Genomic DNA, 12,257 nt, shown 5'->3' with positions numbered 1-12,257 from the left:
AGACCTCTTGTACCATTGCAGCAGCCATAAGTGGGCCCGCAGAACTTTTTTTCAGGTAGCCGATTGATAGATATTGGTGTGCTGAGCAATTTAAAACTGAATACCAAGAGTGACATAAGTTGCTCTTCTCCATTTTGCTACTTGTTGTTACAGCTGCTTAATATATCAATTCATCTGGTAACCTTTCCTAATCCTATATATTGTGTAATTGCTTTACTTTAATGGTAGCCTGACTAGGAATTGCACCTTTGGTTTGAAAAGAAGAGTTGCGCTCTTTCATATAGCTCTGACGACAGATTAACAAACTTGGCATAAAGTCATCCTTTATAATGCACATTTACAGTTATTTCTTTGGAAAAAAAAAAGACAAAAAAACTAATTCCAAAGAGCAGCTAAATAATGGCATTAATGGATGCGTTTTAAAGTGCAATGGGAAGAACACTATCATACAATTCCCATTTTATGACATAATATTTTCAATTATCTTTGTATTTTATGTGTGTAAAGTGGCAATGTATCCATTTGCACTAGCTGTTCTTATTGAATACCATCACTGACTACAGAAATGTCCCCCCATGTACGATTCCATGTCTTACTAGAGGTTAATGGTGCTGGTGGCCGATACTGCACTTCCATCTTCAGCTACAACTGACAAGTGTGCAGTGCCATGGTTGTCTGGAACATAGAACAAGGGCTCATAGTAATCAGATGGATGAGTGGTATCATCTGTGATTTTCTGTCTCAGGCTTTCGGCAAAAAAATCTGAAGTCAAATTCTTCATCACCTACAGGAAATAAAGAAGTAAATACATGTGAAATCTTTAGACAAAAGTATGTACTGTATTTAGTAAACAGGGATAAATCATGATACTAAAAGAAAATAAATATTGCATTAATACACAATACTTTTCTTAGCTGACTGAGAAGAAAACAGTTCTGTATCGGTCTATTAAAACCGATTGAACACTTGGGAAAAGCTAAACACACAAAATACTGTGAGAACACATTTATTTGCCAAAGTTGTTTTTTTGTGGTTGAATCATTTCTGATATTTACACAGTTATGTCATACATCACAGATCTGTCTTGTATGGCAGGAGACCTCATTTTTCTACTGCAGTTTTAATTACAGGATTACAGGTCCTCGTCTCACCCATTCTGTAATAAGAGAAGCAGCAGATTGATCAGCTCTTTTATTTTCCTCCCATAGCAACATGCTCCTTGCAATGCAACATGACTGCTTCTCCTTCCTCCTCTCTAAGCTTTGCAGAAGACTGCAAAATGCTAATACTAAATCTAATTCAGGTACGTACATTGCCTCCATTTAAATATTTATTTGTATAATAATGGGTGAAGAACTGGTTTCTTAACACACCACCAAGACAATTTTTATACAAGTGTTACAGATGGAAAGAAGCAGAATTGGGCATGATTTATTAAAGCTTACCAAGACTGGAGAATAGAAAAAGAAAAAGAACCTGGGTGATCCAGCAAACCTTGTCTGGATATAGTCCAGGACTTAATGTATGCCTACTAATAGCAAATCGTTTTTAAGATATTCATTCCAGGTTTGCTGGTTACGATGAAGTCAAGATTTTACATGTGACAAATTAAATTAAGTCTCATCAAATCATGTTGCAAAAAGCCATGAAACTTTACAGCCGTGAAGGCACCAATAAAAAAGTCGACGGATTGGTCAGTTACCTCTGTTAGGCTGACAAAGTTAGGATCTCCTAGTAAAGTTCTCTTAGCATAGGCAAAGCGGAAAGCTTCTACAATACGGTGGTAGGTGAGTCCCAGAGATTCAGGTTTTACACTTTCACTTGTAAAATTAAAACCTAATAGCAAAAATAGAAAAAGATAGAAATATAAATTATTACGCCAGATGTTCATTTTTACAAAACTTGATTATGCAATACATACAATACTTTTATAGCAGAACATTTTTGCGGTGCACAGTCTAAATGCCAGTAGGGAACGACTGTGGTTTTATTCCAAAGACTAATTAGCAGATTCTGTTACAGATAAGTAACTAGAGCAGAGAACTTCTTCAGCTGAGTCTCACCCTTTAGAATATTAAGAATAAGACCAAGGACAGGACCACTCAGGGGAGCTGCTGGACTGATTAGGGTAAAGTCGCCAAGTTGATACCGAAGTGGATTTTCACTTATTTCAGCTTTGTAATTTTTCAGATCTTCTTCTGTTATAATTCCACCTGCAAGAGTTTAAAAAGATTGTAAGACAGGTCCTCAATGGGCAAGTAATCCAAATCACTAGGTAACTCTAGACGTAAATGGTATTCTTTGGGTTTATTTCATTTACATAAAACAGACATATTTCTGATTAAAGAACGCAACAATTCTCATCAGTCCTATAACCATGCATAATCAATATTTCCACTACAATTATACATACCCCAGGAATAATGGATTGGAGAATAAATGTTTATTAAAGAACTGTGTAGAGGCCCCACCAAAGTGTGGCAGAGGTGTTGGTGGCCAGAAAGAATTTTACAGAGACAATGAAATATTGCAACACCTTCACTTTCGAAGAACCGAGATACTTATTTGTATCTTTTGCAGTTCATTCAAATGAAGGATGAGGTAGCATGCAACAGTATCTGGTTTGTGGCACTCTCCTCTCTGTCTGCACGTCCTACAGCACACTGGAAGCGGAGAGCTGAAAAGGCCACTTCCCTAACCATTATGGTCCCTGTTCCTTCTTTACACTTTCAGGAACAGGCCCTGAATCCGGCAGGGATTAGGCTTAAATAATCAAGGGGTAAAAGTCTTTCTTCATAAATAGGCACCCCAAATTAAGGGACATTGTGGAACAATAAAGTAAATAAATGAACCTGGGCCCACCCAATATGACTACTCCCTAACTACAGACCTAGAAGCCTAGATAAAGCAGTAGTGTACATATAAAGCTTCATCCTAAAGCCAATTTGTGCATTTCATATTGTTTTGCAATAATTCAAATAGTAATACAACCGTAAAACTACAACAGACCAGTGCATCACCTGTCTTAGTATGCAGAAGGGAAAATAGTCAGTTCACACAAAAAAAAACCCTCCAATTTCACACAGCCTAACCTCACCTGCTTGTTGAATGTCTTTCACAATTTGTTTGGCTAACTGTCCAGTGTAGAAAGTCTCGGGATCATCTGCCAAGATCTGTAGTGTGTCTGCCAGTTTAGGCATCCGTACAATATCTCCTTGCCCCAATACCTTTCCTTGTGCATTACAGAACACTTCACTGTAGAGACAGATTTGAAATGGTCTATAAAAATATAGCAATACCAACTGTTTATTACTATGTGCAACACGTTTTTTGATTGATCATAGAATGAGCTATCTACCAGTTCTAGAAGAGCACTGTTACTCCAGCAACTGGTTTTACCAGATTCAACTACTTGTTATGGTATTTTAAACATCAACAGCCTAATCTCACATTACATTTTATGGTTCAATTGATGTAAGGATTTTTTGTTTTGTATATTATGATATAGGGTTATATTTTTAGGTAGAGTCAGGGATTCCTTGGGTGGCATAACTGAAGGGCTGAGTTTCCAAACATGAAATTACCCATAAATATTGGAGCAGGATCAAAAAAACAATGCCAAAGCTATGACTTACAATACCAGCATGAAGAATGGTAGGTTGTGACCCCTTTGATCGAAGGATGGATTGATGTGGTGAAAAAGGACAGGTGATGTTGCAATGCAGACAATGAGGTTTGCATTGGAAACTGTAAAGAAGTCACCATATGTTTCTCCTTACCAGAGTGACCTGTCAGACTCAATATGATCCTTGGCAGAAGAAAGTCCCTGAGACAGGCCAAGACCAACTGGAAATCCTTCCCTTGCCAATTTAATGCTTGGCTCAAACAGGCGTTTCCAGGGTAACTTGCCATGTCGTTCATGTGCGACCTTGTATCCTCGAATTTCTCCTGGTACTGCTATGGACAATCCACCTGGAGAAGGGAGGGAAATAAAGTATAATTATTAAAGAGCAGAAAATTTGTTCATTAAATCAAAATAAACCCAATGTGGTGGTTACTAGTGTTGGTGTTTGAATTCAGGTTGTGCTTATATTCTGACTCGAATATGGCTGCTCGAATTCGGATAGACCTGACCCAAAAAAAAAAAATGAGATTCGACGGCAAAAATTCGGATAAAAAAATGTAAATAAAAAAAAATAAATAATAATAAAATGTGTTAAAAATAAAAATAATGTCAAATTAAATTATTGAGTGTTTGTGTTTAACATTTTTTTTTCCTACAATGATTTGTTGTCTCTTTACTCTGAAACACACTTTCCAGCACAGTAATATTATGATACATTTGTTACATTTTTCTTTTATCTACTGTGAGAAAAATGTAACAAATGTATCATATTACTGTGCTGGAAAGTGTGTTACAAGAGTAAGATACTTATATTGGAGCACTAGAGGTTTTGAATGGGGAGACTTCCAGCCAACCAGAGACCTCTAGTGCCAGGCATCTTCTCAATGATTGCAGTGTGTCATCCCCGGGGCACTAGCGGTTAATTCACCTCTAGTGGCCCGGGGGATTGTAGTGGAACAGCAGAGTTCAACACATACAACTAGTAAAAGGCTGCAAGAGCATTCTGATTGCTCTTGCAGCCCTTAATAGTCCCTAAAAGTAACCTGAATTCCCCCTTAATTGACTTTAATGGTGTTCGAATTTGGCATTCGATCACCCGAACAATATCTCACTAATAAATCGTATAGCTGACGAATCGAATAGTGAGATATTTGACCAACACTAGTGGTGACATTTGGAGTGTTTGCTACCAAAGAACTTTTCTAGCTGCTTTCAACCATACAGGCAAATTATCCTCTGTGTTAAAACCAAGATCAAAGGGATGGGGTCAATGTATGGCATTGCTATGTGGTGCTTATGTAAAGACTGAATCAGACAGTATTTTATAAATCTCCTAGAGGCCATCCTTAACCTCCTGGAGTCCAATATAAACCCAACTTTCTTCCTATGAAATAATTGAACAGGTATCAGATCACATCATGGAGGATGGCAGTTTACAATGATCAAAATGAGGATATTGACCCATTGCAAAAGAACAGGGGTTCAAATCCTAAAATACACAAATAAATGTAAATTTATATATTGTACTGTAATCAAATGTAATCAAACAACTCTTCTCCAACTCATTATGGGTCTGGTTTAACCCACATTTTAATGAGGTTTGGACAGATTGCCGCCATTAAACTTGTCTGTTTGACATTTTTAAATTTTAAAAAGGTAATGTCTTTTAGGCCAGATTTAGTTTCTTATAAAAAATATATAATAATAATAATAATAAATTCATTCTTCTTAGTCATTGGGTTATAAGTAATTTTCAGCTATCTTAATCAGGGTTTTTGATTGCCTATGAGATCATAAAGGAATTTCCCCTCTATTGTAGCATAGAGGACTGCACTTTATAGCAGCTACAGATCGCTTTGCCTATTCTCTCTGGTGATTTGTAGCTAGCAGGTTATAGTCCTTATCTATGCAAATACAGGTCACAGATCTGCCATGATCATTAGTAGCTCTAATAGTGAATACTGAAAGTAATGGAAGTAGTTTCCATTTTATGTACCAATAGCCCAAACAGGGCAACATGATCTCTTAGATACACAGAACATAATACATGTGAATACACTTGTACTAAAAAAAAAAAAAAAGATTTACTATTACCATTTAAATCACAACTAAACCTTCTTAAACATAATAGAATAGGGAACGTTCCTCCTCAGTCATACTGTGTTGTACCATGTGCAACCACACATTCAGTCTCACCTTTTTGTGATAACACTGTACTATTCCCAAACATATCTTCACTGGCATTCAATGGTGCGGTCTCCCGAGCATTTATTACTTCTGTTTTACCTGTAATAAACAGAAAAAGTACTATAGTCACCTTCAGTAATCATATTTTTTTAAAGAAAAAAAAAAAAATTCCGTGAGGTTGCTCTATAGAAAAACAATGCGATCTAGCCTAGCCAGTTTCAGGATTGTTGTTGTATTTGGTTGGCCATACATGACAGGTGTCTCTCGGTTATCAAAATATGGATGATTTTACATGACGGCAAATTTAAGTAGTTGTAAGACAGTATTTCTACACAAAATGGTTTTATATTTTTATATAACAAATAAAACTGAAACAAAGAAAAGCTATATTTAAAAGAAATAACTCTGCAGAATAAATATTCATCTTTTAGTGCAAATGCAATAGATAATGATCAGTAAAGCCAGTTATTTCTGGTGCTACTCACACAAAAGCATACAGACAACAAAACTTGCACGGAACTATCCTTGTAGTATGTATACTGCCCAGGTGGCACACAGTTTCAGTAGGCATTTTTTGGCAGACTTTACTAATGGCAACCATTAGAAGGCAAAGTGGACCACTGGGTAGGACTCACTGGCATAGGGCAGATTTGTGGGACATTGAGGTTAGATTTGTGTTCCTGGATGCTTGGGGAACATAACACTTTTAGATGGATATTTGACTTCAATGGCTAACATTTTCTGTTTGTACCTATTGTTTTTAGCTGATCAATATTATTTTTAATAATAGAGAAAATACATAACAATAAACAGGATTTATATAGTGCCAACATATTACGCAGCGCTGTACATTAAATAGTGGTTGCAAATGACAGACAGATACAGTGATGACAGTGACACAAGAGGAGAGGACCCTGCTCAGAAGAGCTTACATTCTAGGATGAATCATGTGATCATGGTCAAGAACATTAAAAAAAAATGAGAAATCCAATCACTACAGCTAGGTAAGTGGGAATTTTTCTAGTACCCACATCATTGTTCTAGTGACAACTAAAAGAAGATTTGCGCCTCCCTTCACTTTGTTGAAAATTTATCCTACCTCTGGGTAATAAATAGTTGATGGGTGTTTAAGCCCTTGTCCAACATATATAAATATATATTTACTTTTTAAGTTACCTTTGTATAGTTAGGATTTCTCATTTCTTTTGAACTCTAGAATACTTGATCTGGATTATTTGCTCAGCCTATTTGTGTTTTTCCGTTATGACAGAATGTTCTCACAGTTCACACTAAATGGGGCGGTCAGTAAATATTAAGGATTAATGGTTCATTTCAACACACTGGCTGCCAGAAACAGATTGCTATTGGGGCTTTAAAACCTGTTTGCTATATCATACTTTACAATATTTATAATCAGTAGTGCAGGTGTGAGCATGAGATGTTAGTAGCCATTTCCCCTCTTTTCCATACAGCCCTTTGTAATCAGAAGGGTCAGTGGAAAATAATATCTTCCAGCAAGCTATTCTGTCTTCAGACACGAGTGTTGTGTTCATAACTGCACAGTGTATTTATTGTATTGTTTCCATCTATCTGTCTATGTATCAAACTACTCATTTATACATGTATTTTTTTTTTTTATTTGATTTTATTATCTTTACCAATTTTGTGTTCGTAGAATTGTTTTCTGATCCTATATTCCCCCATTCCCTTAATACTAACAACATATTATTTTATCCTGCTACCTTTATTATGATCTGTAAATTTTAATATCTTCTCATGTTATGCATAACCTTTTACATGTGTTCTTTTCTCGAAAGGTCGAAGAGTCTACAACTTCTGTGAAATGTCTGTGATAATGTAAAGCACTACATGCTTACTTTATAACAGATTGCTCTGACAACCTAGATTAAAAATGGTAATCACCCTAATGTATGCCTTTGGCACTCTCTAATACTTTTCAAATAAGAGGGCTTGCTGCACACGGGGATTTCTTTTATACAGTCAAGGGCATGCCGCATAATAAGTTTATACTGCTGTGTGATTGAAGCTTGATTCCTTGCTGCTGGCAGCCTCGTGGCCATTTAAAGCTACAATAATAAGCCTAACAAGCATTGGCAGCGGAGGAATTTGCATTTGGACTGGAACTGCTAGTTCTGTCAGAGGCAGTGATGTGGGCAAAGTTTAATTATATTCTTTGCTGATAATAATCAGTAGATATGGCATAAAGATATTTATGGATTATGTAGGTAATTATTACAGTGGACTTTGTGTCTTCACTGAGGCTGCGATTATCAGCTGCTTGTAATTTGATCAATTCAATTAGAGAGCACAAGGAGACCTTAATACTAAATCATGTCATATCTAATATTCTGTAATTGTAAATGTTACTTTTCATGCTTATGTCTCAGCAGTAAGACTTAATGATTTCATTATTTGTATAGGCTGACGCATGTTTTCATTTTTTTCTATGGAAGTTGTTGTACTTTTCTTTTAATGGTTTATAATGTGAGTGACCAATTTGATACATTTATTTATAGCCCCCAATTGTCCCTCCTTTAAAACCTCAGTCTATTTTTACTTCTAAAGCTGAATGGACCCCTTCTCCCAATAATTTAGTTTACATTTATTTGTGGGTTTTTGTCTACAGCAGAAGCCAAATACCTTTTTTGTTTGCTATTTCTTTTTTGAGTTGCAGTGCAATAAAACATGCTGTGTTGTGCTACTCTAAGTTATTTGCATTTTCAACTAGTGCAAAGAATTTAAACAGGTAAAGCTACGTACACACTTCCAATTATTATCGTCGGAAAACGAACGACGAACGTTCCTGCACGATATATATGAACGATCGTATAGCACCGATACTGCACATAGAGGTAACGACACGATCGTTCGTAGATATTGTACACACAATAGATACGATCGTTTAAGCGATAGAGGAACTATGTGCACGACAGGAAAGTGAACGGACGTTCGTTCATCACGCATGCTCTGAACATGGACGATCAACGAACGACCGTACACACGAACGATGTTCAACGATCGTCGTCCAATCCGATCCGCCGGTCCGGTCGTTCGTTTCCAGCGACTTTCCTCGTTCGTCGGCGTCGTTGTTTACTTTTTTACGAACGATTTTTTGCCCAATCGATTGTTCGTCGTTCGATTGGAACGATAAAAATTGGAAGTGTGTACGCACCTTTAGAGTAAACTGAGCCTGTTGAAAACAAAAGCTTGTTACTGCTTTGAGTAATGCAGCACAATGAAGCCCTATGAATGTGATGAAAATGGGCTCTCCTTTTAGGTTTTTTATACGGATTCCTATAAAATGTACTATTTACCTACTGTAGTCCCTTAGTATTATAACATTTGTAAGCCAATAAAAAAAAGAAATAGTATCAGTGAATCTAGCACTAGCGGATGTAACCAGTCATTTTGTAAATATTAATACTTCATGGTCTATGGGGTGAATTGTGGAAAGGTGTCGTTAACCTACATACATTGTGATGAAATGGGTCACTTTGTCTCAAATCACAAACTTGGGAGGTATGTATAACTTTAACCTAATGATCAGACACCACCAGATGCCTGGTGATTCTTCTGTTCTTGGCAGTGCAGCGTCGGTGTTGGCAGCCACACAGTAGGGGGAAGTCAGGCCCCAGTAACGAAGAGGAAAAATAAAATCAGAGAGGGGCACAGATGTGGATTTGTTGGTGGCTGTTCTTGGAAAAACATACAGGTTCACTGGTTCCCCCACTCCAATAAAACTAAATAGCACTGTATCACTGGAAATGATCATGAAAGATTGATTACAAAAAAAAAAAAAAAAAAATTGTAAAAAACATTGTAATTTGGCTGACAAAGGTGGGGAGTGAGGATAGTTTTAAATAGCAAAGGCTACCATGCCTAGTCCTTCAGATAATTATTAGATGAGATAGAAACCCATTGAGATGGAGGACATGTGAGAAATATTTAAAGAACCAAACGTGTGGCATTACTGTTGTTGTGCATCATATTATGTTTTTTATTTTGAGGAGACAGTGAGACAGTATGCGAGATGGTATGTGAAGAATCTAAGCAACCCATTTGCATCCTATATATCATTGTGTTCATGGAATATTAGATTATGAATAAGAATACATCTTTAAAATAGGATGGTAATAAACATTTTTAACATATGATTAAAAGTTCTACAGGTACAGTTGGTCATCTTTGACATGTAGAACTATGAATTGCTGTTGGCATTTTTTAAATCCTGTTTAATAATAAAAATGTTAGGCTGCATGATTTTAAATTAAAGGCAGCATGAATAAATGACAGGTTTCTTTTTAGGGAATATGACACCAAGGGAATTGATTTGACTTACAAATGAAGACCAAGAAAAGAAGGGATTGTTAAAAAAAATGGGAAAAATGTTAGCAGTGGTAAAGAATAATATCTCATAGTGAACAAGGGAATCATGTTTATAACTAAATATAGTACTGAGTGTAAGGAATGTCTTAGCATTTTCACTCAGAAATGATAGGCAACCAATTGTAATCTCCTTGGGGATTCTGGAGGATTCTACAATTATAATATAATACAAATATCTCACCTATGCCCCAAGGAAATTACTCCCACCCACTGACTGTGTTGAACCTGGACTGGCACAACTTTACATGTAACTGAATTTGATCCCACTAATCAGCTCCCACTTACTCAGCTGGAAAAAAGAATTACAAATGCAACTATTCTTGGTGTTATTGCGTGCCTACTCTTCTACATGTAATCTCTCCTGAGGTTTTCAATCATTGCTGGTGGTATAGTACAGGCCAAGGGTCCATTCTACACATTATTTGGGAATGCCAAAAAATATAATTTTTTTTGGAGGGGGATCTAAGAAATCTTGCTAAAACTTGCTATGAACTAATGCCTTTTGCTTCAGGGTTTTTCCTCCATCATAATATCTTTGGATTTAAAGCCTACCGATTGTTTCCGCTTGAATGTATGGTACATGCAGCTAAGGCTTGCATTCTCGTGTTGTGGCTTGAGTCAAGGCCACTGATGATAGCGCAGCAGTAGTTCTCCAAAATACTGAATATATATATATATATATATATATATATATATATATATATATATATATATATATACATACACACACAAGGGGGTGCTAAAAAGTTCCTGGCTTTGCCCCCTTCCAGATGAAATAGAAAGATTAGTGTGGGGGCATATGACAGCCTAATATCTTAGTATGTAACTGCAAATATCAGGTCTTTGCGATTCTTAAAACTGTTTTTTCTTTTAGTGAGAAGCTGTGATAGCAGAGGCACAAGCAAGTTTCACGTCGTTGGAGTTACAGGCTGTCATGATGTTTTTGTTTGTCCAGGGAAAGTCAGCAAAGGAAATTCACATTGAGATGTCACAAACACTGGGGGCGAAGTGTTCCTCCTACTGCACAGTCAAAACCTGGATATCTCGTTTTCAAGACTTGGCATTTCACTGTTGAAGATGAGTCCCGCAGTGGGTGCCCCCCCAACCTCAACTGACCCAGCAACCTGCGTTGCTGTCCATGAGCTGATTCAGCGAAGTGGGTGCTGAAATGTTTGAACAGTGATCAGAAGAAGGAACGCGTTGAAGCATCCAAAGCTGTTTTGGCCCATTTTAAAGCTGCACAGGACTTTTTGGCTAGGTTAGTGACTGAGGATGAAACCCGGCTCCACATCTATGATCCTGAAACCAAGGACCAGTTAAAGAAATGGCGCCACAGCGAGTCCTCGCGGGTGAAGAAGTTCTGAACCCAGAAATGGGCAAAAAAATCATTGTGTACGTTTTCTGGGACAAAGACGTTATTCTGTTGGTGGACTACCTCAGGGCTCTAGTATTATGCTAACCTCCTGGACCAGCTGAAGGAGGCAAGTAAGACGAAACGCCGTGGAAAGTTGACCAAAGGGATCCTTTTTTTTGCAGGACAATGCACCTGCACACACGTCCAACGTTGTGGCTGCCAAATTGAACACCCTGGGTTTCCTATAGGTCCGACACCCCCCCCCCCCCCCACCTGACCTGGCCCCTTTGGAATATTTTCTGTTTATGAATTTGAAGGAACACCTGAAGGGGCAACATTTTGAGGACATTTCTGATGTCAAAGATGCTGCTGAGAGCTGGTTTGCGGCCCAACCAAAAGAAATATAGAAGCCTTCCCTAAAAGGTGGTTTTATTGGATTTCCTTTTCCTCCTTTCCAGAGTATTTGACAACTTTACACAGTGATGCCAAGTCATAATGTTTTGGACACTTATCCACCACCCTGCTGCTACAGAGCTGTGATGGCTCTCCCCTCTCCATTGACTTGTCTCTTTCTCCCTATTCAATTTTCATCCCCCTGTTTATATACATTAGGACTCAAGGGAGGTGCTTAGAGTGTAATCTGCCTGTGTTAACTACTAGTTGTGTTCAGATGCCATGTAATAC

The 12,257-nt window shown here is 37.4% G+C and overlaps 1 protein-coding gene across 3 annotated transcripts in view; it reads right to left on the bottom strand.

The window, feature by feature from the left end:
* The window catches only part of GGT1 (gamma-glutamyltransferase 1), a 70,882-nt gene that overhangs the window by 4,271 nt on the left and 54,354 nt on the right, over window positions 1-12,257 (bottom strand). For all 3 annotated transcript variants that reach the window (XM_072415570.1, XM_072415572.1, XM_072415571.1), the window contains exons 4-9: window positions 5,822-5,911; window positions 3,780-3,972; window positions 3,098-3,255; window positions 2,064-2,213; window positions 1,703-1,836; window positions 597-784 (exon numbers count right to left, since the gene is read on the bottom strand). In XM_072415570.1, coding sequence (XP_072271671.1) covers window positions 597-784; window positions 1,703-1,836; window positions 2,064-2,213; window positions 3,098-3,255; window positions 3,780-3,972; window positions 5,822-5,911 — 913 coding nt within the window. The remainder of the gene's footprint in view (window positions 1-596; window positions 785-1,702; window positions 1,837-2,063; window positions 2,214-3,097; window positions 3,256-3,779; window positions 3,973-5,821; window positions 5,912-12,257) is intronic.

This window comes from Pyxicephalus adspersus, chromosome 6 (genome assembly GCF_032062135.1).
Source record: "Pyxicephalus adspersus chromosome 6, UCB_Pads_2.0, whole genome shotgun sequence".
NCBI lineage: Eukaryota > Metazoa > Chordata > Amphibia > Anura > Pyxicephalidae > Pyxicephalus > Pyxicephalus adspersus.
This window is presented reverse-complemented; position numbering and strand designations above follow the sequence as displayed.